Source organism: Lynx canadensis, chromosome D4 (assembly GCF_007474595.2).
Source record: "Lynx canadensis isolate LIC74 chromosome D4, mLynCan4.pri.v2, whole genome shotgun sequence".
Classification (NCBI taxonomy): domain Eukaryota; kingdom Metazoa; phylum Chordata; class Mammalia; order Carnivora; family Felidae; genus Lynx; species Lynx canadensis.
In genome coordinates, this window is record NC_044315.2 from 43802035 (window position 1) to 43826134 (window position 24100).

At 36.1% G+C, this 24100-nt stretch overlaps 1 protein-coding gene across 4 annotated transcripts in view; it reads left to right on the top strand.

The window, feature by feature from the left end:
* DENND4C (DENN domain containing 4C) overlaps positions 1 to 24100 on the top strand; it is a 119541-nt gene that overhangs the window by 42640 nt on the left and 52801 nt on the right. For all 4 annotated transcript variants that reach the window (XM_030292749.1, XM_030292751.1, XM_030292750.1 and 1 more), the window contains exons 3-10: positions 589 to 841; positions 1953 to 2022; positions 4099 to 4268; positions 14338 to 14576; positions 16252 to 16318; positions 17371 to 17429; positions 18250 to 18394; positions 21601 to 21776. In XM_030292749.1, coding sequence (XP_030148609.1) covers positions 589 to 841; positions 1953 to 2022; positions 4099 to 4268; positions 14338 to 14576; positions 16252 to 16318; positions 17371 to 17429; positions 18250 to 18394; positions 21601 to 21776 — 1179 coding nt within the window. The remainder of the gene's footprint in view (positions 1 to 588; positions 842 to 1952; positions 2023 to 4098; positions 4269 to 14337; positions 14577 to 16251; positions 16319 to 17370; positions 17430 to 18249; positions 18395 to 21600; positions 21777 to 24100) is intronic.

A 24100-nucleotide genomic window follows, 5' to 3' on the forward strand; every position in this document is an offset into this window, starting at 1 on the left:
GGACAGAGAGAGACAGAGCATGAACGGGAGAGGGGCAGAGAGAGAGGGAGACACAGAATCGGAAACAGGCTCCAGGCTCTGAGCCATCAGCCCAGAGCCTGACGCGGGGCTCGAACTCACGGACCGCGAGATCGTGACCTGGCTGAAGTCGGACGCTTAACCGACTGCGCCACCCAGGCGCCCCTGTTTTGTAGTTTTAGTCAAAGGATTTTAAAGGTAAAGTTTTGACAGGAATTATGAAGGAAATTTTGTGGAAACATCTGAATACTTGATCTAGGAATCAACCTTGGGATGTTTGTGGTGTTGCCCCTTTCTTGCTTCATATGTTTCTTGTAATAAGCAATAAAAAAATTAAGTTATTTGATCTTATTTGCTCTTAAAATTATATTCCAGCTTTGAAAAAAATAGTTAAGAGATCTATAATTCCCAAAGTAATGATCTTACTTTTGGTTTACAATTAAGATTTGAGAAACAGTAAAGGAACTCACCCCCCCCCCCATTTTTTTGTTGGTTTGTTTTCGAGAGGAAAGCCAGAATTATGTTTACTTACCTATCTACCTATCTATTTCTCCCCTCCCTGCCATGCAGAGTTTTATATGAAGGGAAAGAAAGGCTTATTCCAGGATGCGAAGTGATCCAAGCCACACCCTATGGTCGCTGTGCCAATGTCAACAATAGTTCAACTACTTCACAAAGAATCTTTATCACTTATCGAAGAGCTCCTCTAATTCGACCCCAGAATTCCTTGGCTGTAACTGATATCTGTGTTATTGTAACCAGTAAAGGAGAAACCCCTCCTCATACTTTCTGCAAGGTTGACAAAAACTTAAATTGTGGAATGGTAAGAATAAAGTTGTTGCATATGTACTGTTAACACCAACCCCCAAGAAGGATAATTTTTGGATTCCTGTTTATTATTGGGTGTATAATTTACTCTGTTTTTATTTTCATGTTTTTTAAAAATTATTTTTATCTCTTTTATGATTCATAGTAATTTTTAAGATCCTTAGCTATCTGATTTTTGGAATAATTTCATTGAAAAAATAAATACTTAAAGTCAGGGATTTAAAAAATTTTTTTTGGTATGTGCTAATATTGCCTATGTTACACTAATATAGAGGTTTTGTTAGCTTTTGTGTTTTAGAGGTATCTTTATGGACAGCTCTAGGGAGACTGGATAGAGAACTCCCCTTATATTTATTTATTTTAATTATTGTAGTATTACATGGCTTTTTTTTTGGATTTTTTTTTTTTTTTTTTTTTAAAGACAGAGACAGAGTGTGAGCAGGAGAGGGGCAGAGAGAGAGAGAGAGAGGGAGGAGACACAGCATCTGAAGCAGGCTCCAGGCTCTGAGCTGTCAGCACAGAGCCTGACGTGGGGCTTGAACCTACAAACCGTGAGATCATGGCCTGAGCTGAAGTTGGATGCTTAACTGATTGAGTCTCTTAAGCACCTCTGATTTATACTTCTGTGAGACTGAAGTTTACTACTGGGTCAGATTTATTCTGAGAAATATTTTTGATAAATCTGTTACTAGCTTTAATGTGATATAGGCAAAGATGTCTGATGTACCCATGGCTATTAGTCAAGACAGTTTGCCCCTGGAGGTAATGACATCATAGCTTCTCAGTTACCGCAGTCTTCCTTAGTTTGGGCCCTACGGCCCACTCAACTTTGTGCTGTTTCTTTCAAAGTGTCTGATTACACCATTCTAAACTTTTCAAAACTGTTTTTTTTTTAATCAATTTAATTTTTGTGGCAATGTTTTTTTACTCCTTTCTTTTAGTGTTCTGAACTTCATGTTTTGCTATTTTTTTATAGTCTGTAGTCTGTTTGATAATGTGTGTTTTACATAGACTTCAGTGAATAAATAGAATCTTTAGAAGACATTCAACAGAATCAATTTATTTTCACTCTTTGGTTTTCTTAAAAAATAATTTATATTTTACAGTGGGGTTCCAGTGTATTTCTGTGTTATAAGAAGTCTGTGCCTGCTTCTAATGCAATAGCATACAAAGCTGGTGAGTAAATTTAAAAAAATTTGTTACTGTAGTTATTGTTGTACATTAACATTTGGTTAGTTTCTGTAGTGTAGTGGTCATCACACTCACCTAACATTAACATTTGGTTGGAGGAGACGATGTATGCTCCCTTATGTAGTTTATGGGATTGGTCTATTCCTAAATTGAATTATCTATAATTTTAGCATGTAAAGGCTGTAAAAGTATAAGTTTTCTTAAATACATTACATATTACAAGATATATTAATATTACACCCCCCCCCCCGCAAACATGTTGTTAAGTAGAAATTTTCATCCCAGGTAAGCGTTTGTGAAGTGAACATTCAAGCTTTTAGTCTACACTAAGACATTTAACAGTTCAGTGAAAAACTGCTTACTCTCTCTGACCTTTTATATTTTGGCAATCGGAAAGGTGTCAAACTGCATCTTTACTTCTTACATTTCCTTCTCTTATCTCTGTGTGTCTGATTTGAAACCACATGTTACTTGCCATGAAAGGTGGACTTGCTTCCTTTCTCCTTTGTTGCAAAGAATCAGCTATATGGAGGAGAGGAGGGCCTGAGAAACTTTTCTGCCATGAAGTGTTTGAGAAATCTATCGCCACATTCTTACTGCACAGTAAAGTGTCAAGGGCTGTAAAGATTTAAGTGTGACCTCTTCATCCCACTGGTATGGTGGGATAAAAACTGAAACTACAGGTATGCTCCAGTTGTAAATAGAAGATACTGGAATACTTCCTTGTGAAAAGAAGCAGTGTCAGTTACTTTTTGATCATGCACAGTTTTTGTTTATTTTATAATTATTATTGTTAATGTTTATTTATTTTGAGAGAGAGAAAGAGAGCGTGTGCAAGCCGGGGAGAGGGGCAGAGGGAGAGGGAGAAAGAGAGAGAGAGAGAGAGAGAGAGAGAGAGAGAGAGAGAGAATATCTTAAGCAGGCTCCATGCTCAGTGCAGAGCCCAATGTGGGGCTTGATCTAACGACTGTGAGATCATGACCTGAACTGAAATCAAGAGTCAGACACTTAACCAACTGAGCCACCCAGCTGCCACAATTTTTGGAATAAAGTTTTACTTCAGGGAAGTCTGGCAAATCCCATATTGTCTTCTTAAAAATCTCAATTGTCTTCTTAAAGACATTCATGCTAATAAACCAGACCATGTAATTTTTAATATAAAAATGAAGGCAGCATCTAATAATTATAAATTTCAGTATCATTTTAAAATGTGATACTGGTAATACTGCTGTAATGTGTTGATTGTATGTGATTTCCTAAATTTGTCTGTGTGTGGGGGGGGGGAGCGGAAAAAGTATCATTTTAAAAAAGAAACCCTTATAGAAACAAGGTTTGTGAAAGTATTCAGGTGTTTGATTAAAGACATGTTTTTAGAACGTAGAGTTTTGCACACTGAATTTTAACTCAGAATTCTGCTACTGACTTTCAAGATTTTAACTTAGAGGTGGTCTGCCTATTAGAGACATCAGAGGCTAATGAACTGATGCTTTATGGCTACTTTATTCTGAAGGGGCTTTGTTATGCTTGCTAGAGTGCCCCCTGCTCTTGCTTTGTTGGTCTCACATACTTTGTATTCAGCCACAAGATTTCTGTCTTGTTTACTTTTCATGTTGAATGCTTTTTATACTGCTGCTCTCTCAAGATGAGTTTAGGGGCTCTGATAATTTCTGTTGCCTTGGCATTATTTCATAACACTCCTTCCCTGAATTTTTTACTGAAGTAGTTAGTAAATTTTCCTTTATGTTCCTTACCACTCTCCATAAGATGTTGTGGTATGTAGAAGAGAATACATTGAGGTTGGTGATCCTGTTGAATAGTTTTAGCTTGTATATTCAATACATTTTAATGTTATAATGAACTATAAGTCCATAATTTTTAAAAAATGGTAAATTTGTTAATTTATTTAAATTTCTGATATGGCAAGAGAAAAATTTATTTTGAAATTTCACACATAAATATTTCCATGAAATTTGCTATTAAAATATCCTATTAATATGTATCAGATATAATTTATGGAAAAGTAACTATTTAAAAATTTATTATTGTCTCTTTCTCCAAAAGGTTTAATTTTTAGATATCCAGAAGATGACTATGAGTCATTTCCACTCTCAGAATCTGTACCTCTCTTCTGCCTTCCAATGGGAGCTACTATTGAATGTTGGGATCCTCAAACCAAATATCCACTTCCAGTTTTTTCAACTTTTGTTCTGACAGGTTCTTCTGCTGAAAAGGTAGATTTTTTTCCTCTTTTATTAAACCTGTTTTGTCCCATGTTTTTAATTCCATAAAACGATTAATCTGATGTAAGTTTATTTGAATGTTAGGATTATTTGGACATGATATATTTTGGGTTAAATTTATACCATAATGCCCAAGGTGAGAAGTCAACATGACAATTGGTATCAGGATGCTGATACCTCTGGAACTTGTACAGAAGCAGATACAAAGTCTTTCTAGAGAGATACCCCCAAAACTCAAGCTTCAAGATAAGATTATAATAAAAGTTAGAAGACGTAAAGTCCATAGGAAGAATCAACAAGACACAGTACAAAGCTGGATTAAACCCTGAGGATGCCGAAATGATAGAATGACAATATGAAAAAAAACCCTGAATATATAATTGGACTGATTCAAATGAATCAGAGAACAGTATATTTTGTGAAATGAATAGACAGCCTGAGAACAGAATTAGGTGTCTAGAAATGAAAAATACAGCCCTTAAAATTAAAGATTCAGCAAGTGGTTTGAACAGCAGATAAGACATACATGAAGGGGAAATTAATGAAGTGCAAGATAGGTTACCTCAAATGTGGCACAGAAAAACATAGAAAAGAATTTAAAAATGTAGAGGATAGAATCAGAAAGACTAGTGGATATTTAATGAATATCCTGAGGATCAGGATTCTCACTCAGTTGTCACTGAGGATCAGAAGACAAATAATATATTAAAATAGAGGGAGTAAGCAAAGATCGTTTAAACAGCATGTAGAAAGTACTAACCAGACTTCAGGAAAGTTGGCAGAGTAGGAGGATCCTGGGCTCACCTGTTCCCATGGATACAACTAGGTGACACTCATATCAGTGTAAATAACCCAGAAAACAGCCTGCCAGAATAAACTCCACAACTAAATGTTGAGAAGAGACCGCATAGAAGAGGGTAAGAAGGGCAGAGAAGTGGTTGGGAACAAAAGGGACCTATAGGACTGTCTGTGGGAGAGAGGGACATCACCAGCATGGAGAGGGGAGAGACCTCACACCTGGGAGCCTGTGTGGGTAAGATGAAGCCCCATAATATTTGGCTTTGAACACCAGAGGGGCTGAATTTCATGAGTTTCTTATTTCTTGAAAGAAATTTCAAGATTTCTTATAACCAATGGGACTTAAAGCCTGGAACTTTAAAAATCAGCAGGCTGGGTTTTAGGAGAGCAGGGAGAGTGATTGGAAATTGAGTCTCCACCCTTAGAGGGACAGCACGACAAACAGCCTGCAGAGATACTGCACTGAAGCAGCAGTTTGAAAAATGCCTGGGGCGTAGGGGAGGGAGAGTTAATTACTCCTGTCAGAGTGTATCCTGGAGGGATAGGGTTCCCTGAGGGACTTCTCCAGGAACAAAGTTGCTGACTGGTGCCATTTCCCTCCCCACCTCCGAGCATAAACTGCACAGCCACCTATGGGAACTATTCACTATCGAAGTTGCTTATACTGCATTCTGCCTTCCCAGGCAGGCCTGCCTCAGCCCTGGTGCCATATGTCCCTTACCCTAGAACACAGGCCTTGCCAACTCCAAGTCTCCTGACACTGCATTTTGTGGAGCTTCGGTCCTGGTGGCAATGGCTGGTTACATCCTATGGAGGATGCACATACTTTGTTAGAACTGAGCACCCTGCCTTTGCAGATCAGCCCCAGCTGGCCCTGGTCTTGGCAGTGCCTACACGTCCCCTGTGGAAGAGGGCTGTTGCAAAACTTACGGGCACTGTGTGCACCACCCTCCCGCCGAACATGTGCTTTGCAGATCACCAGGGCTGGTCTACGGTGGTGGAGGCATGTCCCCTCTGGAAGAGGACCAGTGCGCACCTTGTTAAAACTGCGTGGTCCACCCCCTACTTTCAAGAGCAGGAGACTTAAGTGAGTTTCCTCACACAAATAGACACAGAATTAGACAAAATGAGGAAACAGGAATATGTTCCAAATGAAATGAAAGAACAGGACAAAACCACAGCAAGAGGCCTAAGTGAAACTGAGATAAGTAATAGGTCTGATAGAGAATTTAAAGATTTAAAAAAAAATTTTTTTTTAACGTTTATTTATTATTGAAAGACAGAGTCAGAGAGTGAGCAGGGGAGGGGCAGAGGGAGAGGGAGACACAGAATCTGAAACAGGCTCCAGGCTCTGAGCTGTCAGCACAGAGCCCAACGCGGGGCTCGAACTCACAAACCGTGAGATCATGACCTGAGCCAAAGTCGGACGCTTAACCGACTGAGCCACCCAGGTGCCCCGGCCTGATAGAGAATTTAAAGTAATGATCACAAAGATACTCCCTAGCTGTGAGAAAAGAGTGGCTAACATCAGTGAGACTGTTAAAAAAGAACAGTTCAGAGATGAAGAACACAAAAATTGAAATTAAAAATATACGAGGTGGAATAAATAGCAGTCTAGTGGAAGCAGAGGAATGAAATCGTGACCTGGAGGATAGAGTAATGGAAAGTAATCAAGCTGAGTAGGTGAGAGAAAAAAATTTTGCAAAATGAAAATAGACTTATGGAACTCCTCAGTGACTCTAAAAGCATAATAACATTCCTATTATGGTGATACCAGAAGAAGAGAGAGAAGGGGGTAGAAAATTTATTTGAAGAAATAATAGCTGAAAACTTCCTGAATCTGGGGAAGGAAACAGAAATCCAGATCTAGGAGGCACAGAGAAACCCCGACTTAACCCAAGGATGTCCACATTAAGACACATAGTAAAGTGGCAAGAAGTAGTGATAAAGAATTTAAAAGCAGCAAGAGAAGACAGTTATGTGCAAGGGAAACCCTATAGGTTCTCAATGGATTTTTCAGCAGAAAATTTGCAGGTCAGAAAGGAGTGGCACGATACATTCAAAGCGCCGAATGGGAAAAATCTGCAGCCAAGAATACTTTACTAGCAAGTCTCTCATTCAGAATAGGATAGATAAAGAGTTTCCCAGACAAACAAAAGTTAAAGGAGTTAAAGACCATTAAACCAACCCTACAAGAAATGTTAAATGGGACTCTGAGCAGAAAGGAAAGGCCATAAGTAAAAGTAAGAAAAGTAGGAAGCACAAAAGCAGTAAAAATAAGTATATCTGTAAAAATCAGTCAAGGGACTCATAAAATAAAAGGGTGTAAGGTATGACACCATATTCCTAAAATGTGATGAGGAGAGGAGTAAGGAATAGGATCAAACTTCAGCGACCATCCACTTAATATAGACTGCTATATGCAGAAGCTGTTATATTAAACTTAATCGTAACCACAAATTGTAAACCAGTAATAGATATGCAAAACATAAAGAGAAAGGAATCCATCTGTATTGCCAAAGAAAGAAAACTGTGAGAGAAGAGAGTAAGGGTAAAAAGGAATAGAGAGAACTACAAAAACATCCACAAAGCAAGTCACAAAATGACAATAAATATATACCTGACAATAATTACTTTGAATGTAAGTGGACTAAATGCTCCACTCAAAAGACATAGGGTAACAGAATGAATAAAAAAAGAAGACCAATTTGTATGCTGCCAAGAAGAGAGTCATTTCAGGCCTAAAGACACCTGCAGATGGAAAGTGAAGGAGTGGAGAAGCATTTATCATGCAAATAGATGTCAGAAGAAAGCAGGTGTAGCAATACTTATGTCAAATTAAATAGACTTTAAAACAAAAAGACTGTAACAAGAGACAAAGAAGGGCACTATATAATAATAAAGGGGACAATCCAACAAGAAGATATAACAATTGTAAATATTTATGCATCCAGTATGGGAGCACCCAAATACATGAAACAGGTAATAAACATAAAGGCACTAATAAATAGTAACACTATGATAGTAGGGTACATTAACACCCTACTTACAACAATGGACAGATCATTGAAACAAAATCAGTAAGGACACAGTGGCTTTGAATGAAACATTGGACCAGATGGATTTAACAGATATATGCAGAACATTCTATCCTAAAAGAGCAGAATACACATTCTTTTCAGGTACGCATGGAACATTCTCTGGAAAAGATCACATATTAGGCCACAAAACAAGTCTCAACAAATTCAAAAAGATCAAAGTCATACCATGCATCCCTTTGGACTACAACATAATCAAACTAGAAATTAGCCATCAGAAAAAAACTGGAAAGAGCACAAATACATGCAGCTCAAATAACATGGTACCACTAAACAATGAATGGGTCAACCAAAGAATCAAAGAAATAAAAAAGTACACAGAAACAAATGAAAATGAAAGCACAACAGTCCAAAATCTTTGGGATGCAGCAAAAGAGGTTCTAAGAGGGAAGTTTAATATCAATACAGATCTTCCTCAAGAAGCAAGAAGAATCTCAAACAACCTAACCTTACACCTAAAGGAGTTAGAAAAAGAACAAACAAAAAACCCCAAACCAGCAGAAGATTAGATTAGATAATAGGATTAGAACAGAAATTGGGGCGCCTGGGTGGCTCTGTCGGTTAAGCGTCTGACTTCAACTCAGGTCATGATCTCATGGTTCGTGGGTTTGAGCCCCACGTTGGGCTCTGTGCTGACAGCTCAGAGCCTGGAGCCTGTTTCAGATTCTGTGTTTCCCTCTCACTCTGCCCCTCCCCCACTCGCACTCTGTCTCTCTCTGTCTCAAAAATAAATAAACATTAAAAAAATTAAAAACAAAAAAGATTAGAACAGAAATAAATGATACAGAAACTAAAAAAACAGTAGAACAGATCAACGAAACCAGGAGCTGGTCCTTTGAAAAGATCAACAAAATTGTAAATTTCTAGCCAGATTCATTAAAAAAAGAAGAAAAAAGAGGACTCCAGCAAAATCAGAAATGAAAAAGGAGAAATAACAACCAACACCACAGAAATACAAAGAATTATAAGAGAATATTACAAAAAATTATATGCCAACAAACTTGTCAACCAAAAGAAGTGAATAAACTCCTACAAACATATAACCTCCAGAAATGGAATCGGGAAGAAACAGAAAATTTGAACCAACTGATTACAAGCAATTCAATTGAATTGAATCAGTAATCAGAAAACTCTTAACAAACAAAAGTCCAGGACCAGATGGTTTCACAGGCACATTCTACTAAACATTTAAAGAGAGTTAGTATCTATTCTTCTCAAACTTTTCCCAAAAATAGAAGAGGAAGAAGAAGGAAAACTTCCAAATTCATTCTGTAAGGCCAGTATTACTTTGGTACCAAAACCAGATAAAGATACTACCAAAAAAATATGTAGGCCAGTATCTCCGATGAACATACATGTAAAAATTCTCAATAAAATATTAGCAAACCAAATCCCACAATACATTAAAAAAATTACTCACCCCAATCAGGTAGGATTTATTCCAGAGATGCAAGGGTGGTTCAATATTTGCAAATCAATCAACGTGATATATTACATTAGTAAGAGGAAGGTTAAAAACCACATGATCATTTCAGTAGGCGCAAAGTACAACATCCATTTGTGATAAAAACCCTCAACAAAGTAGGTTTAGAAGGAGCATACGTCACCATAATGAAGGCCCTGTATGAAAAACCCACAGGGAAAAACAGAGCTTTTCTGCCAAGGTCAGTGGACGAGGATGTCCACTCTCACAGCTTATTCAGCATAGTGTTTGCAGATCCTAGCTGCAGCAATCACACAACAAAAAAGAAATAAAAGGCATCCACATCAGCAAGGAAGAAGTAAAGCTTTTACTATTTTCAGATGGCATGACACTATATATATAAAATGGAGATTTCACCAAAACACTACTAGAACTGATAATGGAATTCAGTAAAGTTGAAAGATACAAAATGTGCAGAAATCTGTTGTATTTCTATACACTAATAATGAAGCAGCAAAAAGAAAAATTAAGAAAATCCCGTTTACAAATGCACCAAAAATAATAAAATACTTAGGAATAAGCATAACCAAGGGGTGAAAGACCCGTACTCTGAAAACTATAAACATTGATGAAAGAAATTGAAGGCGACACAAAGAAATGGAAAGACATTCCATGCTCTTGGATTGGAAGAACAAATACTGTTTTTTCTTAATATTTATGTATTTATTTTGAGAGAGAGAGTATGTACACATACATGTGCAGAGAGAGAGAGAGAATCCCAGGCAGACTCTGTGCTGACACAGGGTTTGATCCCCCAAACTGAGATCATGACTTGAGCTGATATCAAGAGTCGGATGCTTTAACGGACTGGAGCCACCCAGGCGCCCCAGAACAAATCTTGTTAAAATGTCCATACTACCCCAAACAATCTACAGGTTTAATGCAATTCCTATCAATATACCAACAGAATTTTTCACAGAACTAGAACAAACAGGCCTCACATTTGTATGGAACCATTAAAGACCCTAAATAGCCAAAGCAATCTTGAAATAGAAAAATAAAGTTGGAGATAATCACAGTTCCAGATTTCATGTTATACTACAAAGCTGTAGTAATCAAAAGAGTATGGTACTGATGCAAAAACAGACACACAGATCAATGGAACAGCATAGAAAGCTCAGAAATACACCCACGACTGTATGGTCAATTCCTTGACAAAGGAGGCATAACTATGCAATGGGAAAAAGTCCCTTTAGCAAATAGTGTAGGGAAAACTGTAGGTATATGCAAAAGAATGAAACTAGATCACTTTCTTAACCATGCATGAAAATAAACTCAAAATGGATTAAGGACCTAAATGTGAGACCTGAAACCATAAAGATCCTAGAAGAGAGCATAGGCATAGTTTCTCTTACATTGGCCATAGCAACATCTTTCTAGATAGGTCTCCTGAGACAAGAGAAACAAAAGTAAAAATAAGCTACTGGGACTACATCCGAATAAAAACTTTTTGTTTTTTATTGTTTCAAAGGAAACAACCAACAAAACTGATAGACAACATACTGAATGAGAGAAGATATTTGCAAATGACATCTGTTAAAGGGTTAGTATCCAAAATATATAAAGAACTTACACAACTCAACAGCAAAAAAACAAAACAAACAAAAAATAACAAAAAAACCCCCCACAAATAATCCAATTTAAAAATAGGCAGAAGACATGAACAGACATATCTCTGAAGACATACAGATGGCCAATAGGGACATGAAAAGATGCTCAGTATCACTCATCAGAGAGATGCAAATCAGAACCACAGGATTTCATCTCACATCTGTCAGAATGGCTAAAATCAAACACAAGAAACAACAAGTGTTGGTGAGGATGTGGAGATAAAGGACCTCTCTTGCACTGTTGGTGGGAATGTACACTGTACAGCCACTGTAGAAAACAGTATGGAGGTTCCTTGGAAAATTAAAAATAGAATTACCTTATAATCCAGTAATCCCATTACTGAGTTTTTGCCTAAGGAGTACGAAAACACTAATTCAAAGGGATGTATGCACCCCTGTGTTCACTGCAGCAGTATTTAAGCAGCTAAATTATTGAAGCAGTCCCAAGTGTCCTTTGATAGATGAGTGGATAAAGAAGTGGTATGTGTGTGTGTGTGTGTGTATGTGTGTGTACACACACACATACACACACACACAGTGCAATGTTGTCCAGCCAGAAAAAGAATGAAATCCTGCCATTTGCAACAACATGATGCATCTAGATCATGATGGATCTAGAGTATAATGCTAAGCGAAATATGTCAGAGAAAGAACAAATACCATATAATTTCACTCATAATGTGGAATTTAAAAAACAAAACAAGTGAACAAAGGGGGAAAAAAGAGACAAGCCAAAAAACTAGACTCTTATCTGTAGAGAACAAGCAGATGGTTATCAGAGTGGAGGTGGATGGGAGTATAGGTGAAATAGGTAAAGGAAATTAAGAGTTCACTTATCTTGATGAGCAACTGAGTAATATATGGAATTGCTGAATCACTTCATTGTACACCTGAAACTAATATAACATTGTATGTTATACTAAAAAAAGGTACTAGTCATAAAAGATGAATAATTGGACCTCACTGGAATAGAAAAAATTCTTCATAAAAAGACAGCATTAAGAAGGTGAAAATGCAGCCACAGACTGGGAGAAAATAATGCAGTGTATATATATATATTCAACAACGGTCTCATACCCAGAGTATATAAAGAACTTCTGCATTATCAGCACGGAAGAGAAAACTCTGTGGCTCAGCAGTTACACTCCTGAGCATATCCCAAGGGAAGTGAGTGTATATAATTTCCAAAACACATGCATATGCTTTATTTTTAATAACCAATAATTCAAAACATGTATAAAACAGTAATAATGACATAAATGATAATTTAAAATAAAAAGATGGCAAGAAACAATATTAGGAAATAAAAAGTAAAACTATGAATATAGTAGAAATGTAAACATTAAAAACTCTCAGGAAATCTGATAAAATAGTTTATTGAAAAGTATAACTAACCAAAGCTGACTCTTGTGGCTCAAACAGGACACATCTGTAGGCTGTAAGTTTAAAACCACTGCATTAATAATGAAGTTTAAGTATCCAGCATAGTGTCTGGAATGTAAGTAAAATATGCACTGAATGAATGCCAATACTATATTAACTGGGTTGCTTACAACTAAGGTAAGTCTTTAGCTAATAATTATTTACAGTTTATCTCATTGAAAGCAATATATACAAATGAAGATTTTAAGATCTTCAAATGCGTAAGAGTCATTAAATTTACTTTGATTGAGGGCACCTGGGTGGCGTTGTGGATTAAGTGTCCAACTTCAGCTCAGGTCATGATCTCACGGTTTGTGAGTTTGAGCCCCGTGTCGGGCTTTGTGCTGACAGCTCGGATCCTGAAGTCTGCTTTAGATTTTGTGTCTCCTTCTCCCTCTGACCCTGCCCTGATCGTGCTCTGTCTCTCTCTGTCTCAAGAAACGTTAAAAAATAATAATAAATAAATGTTAAAAAAAATAAATTTACTGTGATTGGTAGAAAACAACAAGGCCTCATTAAGAAGCCTTTGTCATATTGTTTGTAAAAAAAAAAAAAAAAATCTGAGATCATTGGGGCTCCTGGGTGGCTCAGTTGGTTAAGCATCTGACTGTTGATTTGGGCTGAGGTCACGATTTCACAGTTCATGGATTCCAGCCCTGCATCAGGCTCTGCTCTGTGTCAGAATTCTTGGAATTCTCTTTCCCTCTCTCTCTGCCCCTACCCCATTTTGTTTTCTCTCTAAATAAATAAATAAATAAACCTAAAAAAAAAATCTCTGAGATCATTGAAATAATTGTATCTGGGAGTGTTGTATTTGTAAAGATAAGGGTTAATGCAGTACACACACACTGTATGTGTAGTGATGTACGTGTATATATATGTGTGTGTGTGTCTGTATATGTATATATATATGTGTGTGTGTGCATGCATATATATACATATATGTATACACATATACATACACATATACATGACTATTTATACATATAGTGAATAAATAGTTATAAGATTTATAAAAGAAAAGTATCACTGTTTCCAGAACTTTTTCATTACCTTAAACAGCAGCTTCCTCCACCTTTACCCCTGATTCCTGGTAATCTCTACTCTAATTTCTATGAATTTGCCTGGTTTAGGTAGCTCATATAAATGGAATCATATAATATTTGTCCTTTTGTGTCTGGCTTATTTCACTTAGTATAATATTTCTGAGGTTCATCCATGTTGCAGTATCAGAATTTCATTCCTTTTTAAGGATGAATAACATTCCATCACGTGTATATACCATGTTTTATCCATTCATCTGTTGGTGGACAGTGGGTTGTTTTCACCATTTGGCTATTGTGAATAATGCTGCTATGAACATTGGTGTGCAAGTATCTGTTTGAGTCCCGGCTTTCGATTCTTTTGGGTATATTCTTACTAATTGAATTGCTGGATTATATGGTAATTCGTTTTTAAATTTTGGAGAAGTCACCAAACTGTTTTCCACAGCAGCTGTGCCATTTTATATTCCCATCAGCAGTATTTGAGATTTTTCTTATCATTTGTCATATGCCCTCTAAACTAGTGTTTCTTTTGTATTGAGAGATAAAGAGAAATTTTTAAAAGCAAACTCAAATCTTGTAATGGAATTCTGTTTTATTCTGTAGGTATATGGAGCTGCCATCCAGTTTTATGAACCTTATTCTCGGGAACTTCTGACAGAGAAACAGCTTATGCAGCTGGGCCTCTTGACCCCCGTGGAGAGAAAAGTAGTCTCCAAATCCATCAATTCAAACAAATGCATTTGTTTACTCTCACACTGGCCTTTTTTTGAAGCTTTTAGAAAATTTCTCATGTTTATCTACAAACTTTCTGTGTCTGGACCACATCCTCTTCCCATTGAAAAGTATGTATGATGATTAGAAAGATGTCTGGTAGAAAAGCTGGTTGTATATGTGTACATTTCATTGTTTACCTGACTTAAGCAAAAAAGTTGAAAGGGAAGAAGAGTCACAGTCACCTTACTTTTTACTTGTTCCCTTCTACACCTGAGTCATTGATTTTAAAACTGAGGAGTGGTAGTTAGAATGATCAAATAATAATCTTTTGAAGATTCAGCTGAGGAGGAACTCATTATACAGTGTATTGTCTGTGTTCTTCCTATTTATTCTCTAATAACGAAGAGAAAAATAACTATTGACACACACACACACACACACACACACACACACACACACCCAAACCATATAAATGGCATTCCAGGTTCTAACTATAAAGCATCTCAAAACTGATATAGAAATTAAGAAATTAAGAAGGGTGAGTTAATTGATGCCAGAAGTGAGGTTTGGGTTTTAGTATTGAGACACTGTCCTTATTTTCCACTTGATTTGTAATTCCCTTTGTCATGGAAATCTGTTGTAAGCAAGAAGAATATATGTGGAGCCACTGCCTTTTAAAAACCACATCTTGGGGCGCCTGACTGGCTCAGTTGGTAGAGCATCCTACTCTTGATCTGGGGGTCACGGGTTCAAGACCCACACTGAGTGTAGAGATTATTTAAAAAAAAACAACATCTTTTCAGACTTCTAGTGGCACACGGCTTTTGTTGATTGTAGTAAATGCTTTATTTATCCTCCTAACAAACCTGGGCATGTTCAGAGCTTGGTGGAAATGTATTATAGTGTGCATAAACATGGATTTTTCATACAATTTCAGAAATTTCACATTACAGCAGAAAGAATATCAGCGAAGGATACTAGGTAGTAGAAGGGCAGGGCAGTTCTCTATAGGTTTTAAAATAATGCTGCTCAAAAAGCATCTTAAGAAAGTAGTAAAGTACTGTGCTTAAACTTACCACAATTTGGTGTAGAAATATGGGTTCAGCTTTTATGCTGTACTGTTGGAATGCCAAACTAATAGTTCATAGTTCTAGGTTTAACTTTTAGCTTTCAGATTAACTTAAAATTGTTTGAAATAAAACTTAATGTTAGGGACAAGTTAGCATCCTTTTGAAAAATTGAGGTTCTATGAATAGTTTGAGGAAATAAAATCAGGGTATGTGATCAATATTTTTTTCTCAGTTGCATGTTAGTGGCTCCTAAGAGCTCAAAGCTTTGAAGAAACTTAAGCATTATTTGTAGGTGGAGAAATAGAGAGGCAAGTGGTTTGCTCAGAGTTATAGTAAAAGAACTATATTGATTAAATTACTATTTAATTAATATTAATTACTTATTAGGATTAAATTGTATCACAATTGCTCACCGTACTGGCACTGGTATCAGAACAATAAAAATAAGCTTCTTTCATGAAAAGTATATTTGTGTTACTCTTATTTTCCTTGCAATATTAAGGTATATTAATATGGACTTTTAATCAGGAAATACATTGTACATTTCAGAAGTTTAGTGGGATGAGTACATTTATTTGCGCTAAGGATATTTATTTAGCATAAGTTTTAGGTCAGTGGCTTTGTCAGATCTAGGATGATATATCTAATAATATATTTAATATACTTAGAATTTGTTAAAATCTAAGCATTTTAGAAAAGTAATTATGATCTGTATTTCACCTTTTTTTTTCAGGCATATTTCACACTTCATGCAAAACATCCCTTTTCCTTCAGCACAAAGACCAAGAATCCTTGTACAGGTAATCAGAACAAGTCCATTGGAGGAAGATCTGCATTATGTTCATTCTCGTCATTGCAGAGTCAATTCTGTGGCCCCTTGAGTTTGAGGCAGAGCAACATGTGTTCATAAAGGCCTGGAATCTCCTGTATTTTATATTTTATCTGGGTGCACACAATTGGCATAATTATAATCTTTGATTCATGACATCACCATTGGCCTGTGCATGCCATTTATGTAGCTGATTTTAATAATGTAATTAAAATAGAGCAACTAATAAATATTAATTAAAGTGATTTGTGGTTGGAGGGAAAAAGTGAAATAGTCTGTAGTGGTCTTCACATTTTCTATGTTAAATGACCAGTTTCTTTTTATTTCCAATCAGTGGCAGACCTATATAAGTATACAGCTTGTTCCATTTGCACCTTACCATGTGAGACCAGTGTAGACATGAACATGTCTGTACCCTGTCCAGAGACATGAGTCCTCTGATCACGTACTTGGATGTGGGAGCAGCGTCTTATTGCCATAAAAGCTTCTAAATGGCTTGCTCTCCATTTATATACTATCTTTTCCTGGGCCAACAACAGTTTGCAGACTGACACTTTGAGTATCATTGATACGTAGAGGCAAGCTATTGTAAAATTTTTTCTAAGATGTTATCAACTTTATGTGTGATATGGTGGCATTAAGTCAAATATTGTTGATCTTGAATGTACTTCAGTTCAGCAAGTATATACTTCAGTTCAGAAAGTATTAATATATAGTAATCAAGCCAAATGCTTACCAGTCTGTAGAGTAAATAAACTTCAAGCTTTTAAAAAGCAATTATTCCATAATTTAAAGATAACTATTATAAATAATTAACTGAATCCAAATTCAGTTGAATTAACCATTTAATTTAAAAGACCTAAAATAATACCTCTGAGTAAATACAGCTATTGTTTAATAGCTTACTACATTTCCAAAACTATGTCAGTCTGCCTATTAAACTATTTTCTGTTTTACCTGATGTAAATATTTAGGTTTCAAGATTGGCTTGATTAATTCATCTTTTTTTTTTTTTTTTTTAAGCTTTCAGTCCATGATGCATTAATATTATCACAGCCAGTTTCTACACCTTTACCATTAAGGTAATTATTAATGGTATCTAAAATGATATATCATTCACTTGGAGCAGAATGCTTGAAAATATTTTAATAAAGTTAAGTGTTATCTTTTACATTAGTATAGCCTTCATATTTCTCTTTGATAGCTGGGTGGATGGTGGGCCATTCACCATTTTAAAAATGGAATATTTAAGAGAGTTGCAAGATTGGGTGTGGGGAATACCTCCCTCTTCCCCATCCCCTCTATCCAGTTTGTAGCTAAATATTCAAAGTGAACTGATTTTATCCTCCCCAAATGTCTCAAATCTCTTATGTTCTGTTTATCTGCATCAAAAGTCCAGGATAGCATGATCTCTCACCTGGACAACTTCATTATTAACCTTTTAACTGGTATCCTTCTGTTCTTCCTTCATTTCTTTATCCACACTGCAGCCAGGTGTTCTTTTGAGAATGTAAATATAATTTGTGTCATTTCTATTTTGACATAATCTTTTGACCCTTCCCTACTATGCTTTAGTCACAATAGGTGTATTTCAATTTTGCAGACACGGTAGCTTTTTCTTGCCTCATTGCCTTTGCATGTGTTGGCTTCTCCCCAACCCCACCTCCAAATGGTAGTTCTTTGGGAAAATCTTCCCTGATAAACTCTCCTCTCATTACTAAAGGTTGAGACTGAAACATTGTTAGACTAGCTCAATAAATTTGCTACTTCTCAGTGATAACTACATCAGGACTTGAAATTAACATTAGACACTCAGTCTGTTAATATTTAGGAAATAGTTTATAAGCAAATCTTAACATATTTTAGCAAAATAGTTCATCATCTTTTTTTCTTTTCTCCTAGTGGAGCCAACTTTAGCACCTTGTTAATGAATCTGGGTCCTGAGAATTGTGCAACACTGCTGCTCTTTGTTTTACTTGAGAGTAAGATTCTGCTACATTCTCTTAGGCCAGCTGTGTTGACTGGAGTAGCTGAAGCTGTTGTAGCTGTAAGTATAGAATTTTCCTTATAGTACAGGATTACTGGTGGGACATTTTTACTCTAAAGGGAAATTTCCTTCAATGAAAGCAACTTTGAAATTACCAGTAAAAGTTTAACATAAATACAATAGAGCGGCAAAGAGAAATAGTGAGTATAAAGAAAGAAAGTGATTTCTGTTTGAGACAAAATTTTAATTTCTGATTTTTCATATATTTGAGTGGTTCAGAGAATCTATATGATTATAGAATAGTAAACTTGTGAATGAAGCTTATTGTATTAAATGAGAGGCTGTGGTCAATTTCATCTGCCCCAAAATTATGCAAATGAATTGCACATTTAATTACTCTCAGTTTTAACTTTTAATCACTGTGAGCCAATAACATAGGAAATTCTAAGTGATTGTGAAATAGGATAATGTACTAATGCTTAGCTATTAGGTAAAACATAAATAAAATTAAATTGAGTCCTCTGTGTTTTGATGGCTTCCCATTACAATTAAAGGTCTGATCATATAGGCTTTATAGATCATAGTGTAGAATTTTGGGTGTTCCATTTCTCCAAATTTATTTTCCATTACATATTTAATTTAAAATAGTTGACTGTCCTGTCTTCCATTTTAAGAATGTAACTCTCATGGAATAAATACCTAGTCTCTTTATTATCCTTGTGTCCTCAGCACTTACCACAGCTAAATAACAAGGAATAAGCATCCAATAAACACCTGTTAAATCAGCAAATGAGGTATGTCTCTGAGACCTTAATCTGGTCAGAGAAATGCTACTAGGACTGAAAAACATAGTAACCATGTGAGATAGTTTATAGGGGGCATATATCCTCATTGCCTATTAATTTTCCAAACCTCCACAGTTGCATATGAAAGCAAAAGCCATTATAACATGAAAATATTTGTTAATAAACTGACCAGTTTTATGAAGTTCCCACTGCTTCTCATAAAACATTAGTGTTTATTTACGTTCCTTTGTCAGAATCTTTGTGGCCCAGTCTCTTGATTGATTTCAGCAATATAGTGCAAGAACAGGTGGAAAAATTGTAATGTGAAATTGGAATTCTAATGCAAAATGCAAGATTGCATGAAATTTGTGTAAGTGATGTTGGAGAACTGCCTGAAATGCATGCAAAACCATTAAAGAGAAAATGGAAAGGAGTGATGAGAGGATAAATTCTTCAAAAGGAGAATGAATATCAAAGAATTAATGGAGCTCCATTTATAAAAATGCCCCTATTTATGATTTAGCTGTAAAAGGTCAAAGGTGAATACAAGGGTGTCACATTTGCTGTTAGATAGTTTTGTTGTAAAAATTTTTTTTTTAATTTTTTTTTAATGTTTATTTTTGAGACAGAGAGCATGAACAGGGGAGGGTCAGAGAAAGAAGGAGACACAGAATCTGACATAGGCTCCAGGCTCTGAGCTGTCAGCACAGAGCTCGACGCGGGGCTCGAACCCACGGACCACGAAATCATGACCTGATCCAAAGTCGGACGCTTAACCGACTGAGCCACCAAGGCATCCCTAAAAATTTTTTACATAGTTGCAGGTGTAACATATGTTGAATAGAACATGTTTTTACTGAATGTGTCTGAAGTCCTTGCAAGGTCCTGTGGGAGTGGCTCTCTCTGGCTGCTCTCTGATCTCATTTCCTGCTACTCTGCCCCCTTGCTTACTCTGCTTGAGCAAGTAGCTACTCCTGAAGCATGTTAGGCAGGCCCATAACTTAAGGCCTTTGCTCTAGCTGTTCCTTCTCTTGAAAGTCCCCTTCTCCTAGATGTCCCATTGGCTGACTCCCATACCTTCTTCAGGTTTAGGCTCAGTTGTCATTTTCTTAATAAGGTCTAACTTGTTTGACCTATTTAATGATATAACCTACTCTCCTCTTTCCTATTATGAACTCTAATGCCCTTAAGTTGGCTTTACTTTTTCTTTTTCCATAGCACTTAGCACTTCCTGATATGGGATATATATACTTTTTTATTTTGTCCTCTGTTGATTTTCTGTCTCTTTCTGCTAGACCAAGTGGTGGCAAACTATGGCCCACTGGTCAAATCCTGTTTGCAACCTGTCTTTGTAAATAAAGTTTTACTGGAACATAGGCCATTTATTTACACAATGCCCATGGCTGCTTTCATGCATGGAGACAAAGTTAAGTATTTATGAGAGCCCATATGGCTCACAAGGCCTAAAATATTTCCTTTCTTTCTTGTACAGAAAAAGTTTGCTGACTTTTTTTCTACACCATAAACCTCACGAGGGCAGCACTCTTTGTTTTACTCACTGTTCTAGCCCCATCGAGAACAGTGCTTGGCTCAAACTAAGTGCTGGAATATTTGATAAGTAAATAAATGGTTGAAGATAAAATCCTAATTCTAAGTAACTATGTGGAATAACTGGCAGATGTAATAAATGCTATAGGCATTTCTTTGGAGTGAGTGATAAGTGGATAAGGTATATAGCAAGGATTTTTATAGCAGAGGAAAAATTTTATCATCAGTGATTAGAATTTTCATATTAGCTGGTAATTAAAATTTTAATCTTTTTTTTAACTTATCGAAACTTTTTTTTTAAAGCACATATGATACAATTAAAGTATAGCTTTGTAAAAAGCTGATAGATTCTTAAGATATGTTTTATATTGACTGGTATTTTTTTAAGATGCCAAGCTTCATGAAAGTTGAATCATTTTGTGTTTATTTGAGTAGGAAATTTTTTTGTTGAAATTTTCAGCTGACTATTGCCATTTTCAAGAGAATCAATTTAATTTTTTTCAGTCCTTGGAGCTTTTAGTTGGATTTTAGTCAAAGGTTATTTTGAAAATTAGTTGATGGATGAAATGCATAAGAGTTAAAGATCATGAGTTTGTTTTATAAGTTTTGGGGACAGTTTTCTCTCTCTGTTTTGACTTTTTCCAAAAAAATGTTGGATGTGGGTTTTGTATGGCATCAGAAGAATTAACATGCAAAGAGCTGTTAGCATTTTTATTGTGCTTGTGATAATTGTCATGTGTGAGGATTTAATCACATTGGTTCATGGTAATGCTTAGTAATATTTTATAGTCATTTGGTTTTTGGAATGAAGTGTAAGATAAAAGAAACTAGACTGTACTGCTTTTAATGGTCACTTTCAGTAATATTAGTTAATTACATACCTTTTGTTGCAAATTTCAAATTTGGTTAATTTTTTAACGCTTTTTTCCCCAGATGATCTTTCCATTTCAGTGGCAGTGCCCGTACATTCCCCTTTGTCCTCTGTCACTGGCGGCAGTGCTTAGTGCACCTTTACCATTTATAGTTGGAGTTGACTCCAGGTATTTTGATCTTCATGACCCACCACAAGATGTTGTTTGCATTGACTTGGATACAAACATGTTATATGTGTAAGTTGATTCTTTTTATATTCTCTCCCATTTATATCCCCACCCCCCACCATATGTAGTTGTTGCAGCTCTTTGAAAACATCTAGAAACATGGTATTTTTTAAGATTGATAATAAATTCTCATATTTAGTACAATGATTCTCAATGAAGGCAGGTATCAGAATCCTGGAAAGTTTGAAAAAGAACATGTTCAACATTATAATATTTTGAAAACAGTGTTGGCAGAAAAGATGGATTTGAAAAAAAAGGGATAAACACTGCTTTCAGGGCTCAAGAGATGATATGCTTTCTAGCTTTAATTCAAAATCCTTATGTAAGCTTTTAAAAAATGACTTTAGTCAGAATATAGGATAATATTAGGCTGTTTCCTTAGTGGTCAAGATTTGAATTTTTTAAGGATCTATTTTATTGCGGAGAAATCAATTTTTTTTTAAATGTTTATTTTTGAGAGAGAGAGAGCACAAGTTGGGGAGGGGCAGAGAGAGAGACACACACACACACACACACAGAATCCGAAGCAGGCTCCAGGCTCTGAGCTATTAGCACAAAGCCCGAAACAGGGCTCGAACTCATGAACTGTGAGATCATGACCTGAGCTGAAGTTGGTCACTCAGCCAACTGTGAATTATACCACATAGATCTTTTTATGTTTTTTTAATAGACTTGGCAGTTTTCTCCATAAAGACTATGCACACCTTTTGTTAGACTTATTAATTCCTAAGTACGGTGTGTTTTTTCTTGCCACTATAAATGGTATTTTAAATTACATTTTCTGTTAGTTGCTGCAGTATAGAAATGCTGTTGGTTTTCATGTAGTAGTCTGCCTCACAGCAGCTTAATTGAATTCTTCTCTTTTGTCTGTAGATTTTCTTCAGTTTTCTGGCTGTAAACAATCACATCACGTACAATCCTTAACATATTTTTGTTTATTGTATTTTTTTTGAGAGAGCGAGCAATTGTGAGTGGAGGAGGGGCAGAGGGAGCAGAAGAGAGAGAATCTGAAGCAGGCTCCATGTTCAGGGCAGATAGAACCCAATGCTGGGCTGGATCTCATGACCGTGAGATCATGACCTGAGCCGAAATCAAGAGTCGGACACTTAACAGACTGAGCCATCTAGGCGCTCCAGTCCTTACATATTTTTAAATTTGTCTTAATTCTCTGGCTAGGATCCTAATGTAGTATTGAATAGAAGTAGTCATAGCTGGTATCTTGTCTCCTTCCTAATTTTAAAAGGAATGCTTTGAGCACTTCGTTATTATTATGATTACTGCTTTAAGCAAGAATTGACATCTGGCCCATGGCCTGTTTGTGTAACTAAAATTACAAAATTCACTCATTGACATATTCTGTGGGGCTGCTTTCATGCTGTAATGATACATTTGAGAAGTTGTGACAGAGGCCCTGTGGTCCTCAAAACACAATATTTAATATCTGACCTTTTATAGAAAAGGTTTGCTAGTCCCATTCTAGGGTTTTGATAGCTTAATAATAAATGAAGGAACTTACACCTTCCACTTGTACATAATGATTAAAAAAAAAACTTTTAAGTAGGTGTTGAATTTTATAACACTTTTGTATAAATATTGAGATATGCATTGCTTCTCCTTTATTTTCTGTGTGGTAAATTACATTATAAATCAATCAATAATGAAGAATCCTTACATTCCTGAAATAAACATCATCTTATATTTTTACATCCTAGCAGATTAAATTTTCTAAGAATTTAAAATGTTTGCATTGTTGTTCATAAATTGCATTGTTGTTCATTGATGTATAGCCTTTTATCTTTGTGGAGTTTTAAATGATTCTTATTTCTATTAAAATATTTTCAGTCCTGCATTATTTAAAAGTGTTCTTTCGGGGGTGCTTGAGTGGCTCAGTCGGTTGGGTGTCTGAATCTTGATTTTAGGGTCATGATCTCATGGTTCTTGGGAGTGAGCAGTGTGGAGCCTGCTTGGGATTCTCCCTCTCTCCTTCTCTTCTTCTCTCCCTCTCCCTCCCTCTCCCTGTCTCCCTTCCTCTCTCTCCCTTTCTCCCCATCTCTCCCCCTCTCTCCCTCTCTCTCCCTCTCTCCCATCTCCCTCTCCCACTTCCCCCTCTCCCCCTCTCCCTCTCCTTCTCCCTCTCCCTCTGTCCTTCCCCTGCTTGTTCCCTCTTTCTCTCTCTCAAAATAAGTAAATAAATAAACATGAAAAAAATTAGAAAGTGTTCTTTTAAACTTCCAAGGTTTTTTTCCTTAAATGCTAACTAGTTGAATTGTAGTCAGAATATGTTTTATATATTATTCTCTGATGTTTGTTGAGATTTGCTTGTAATAGGTAGT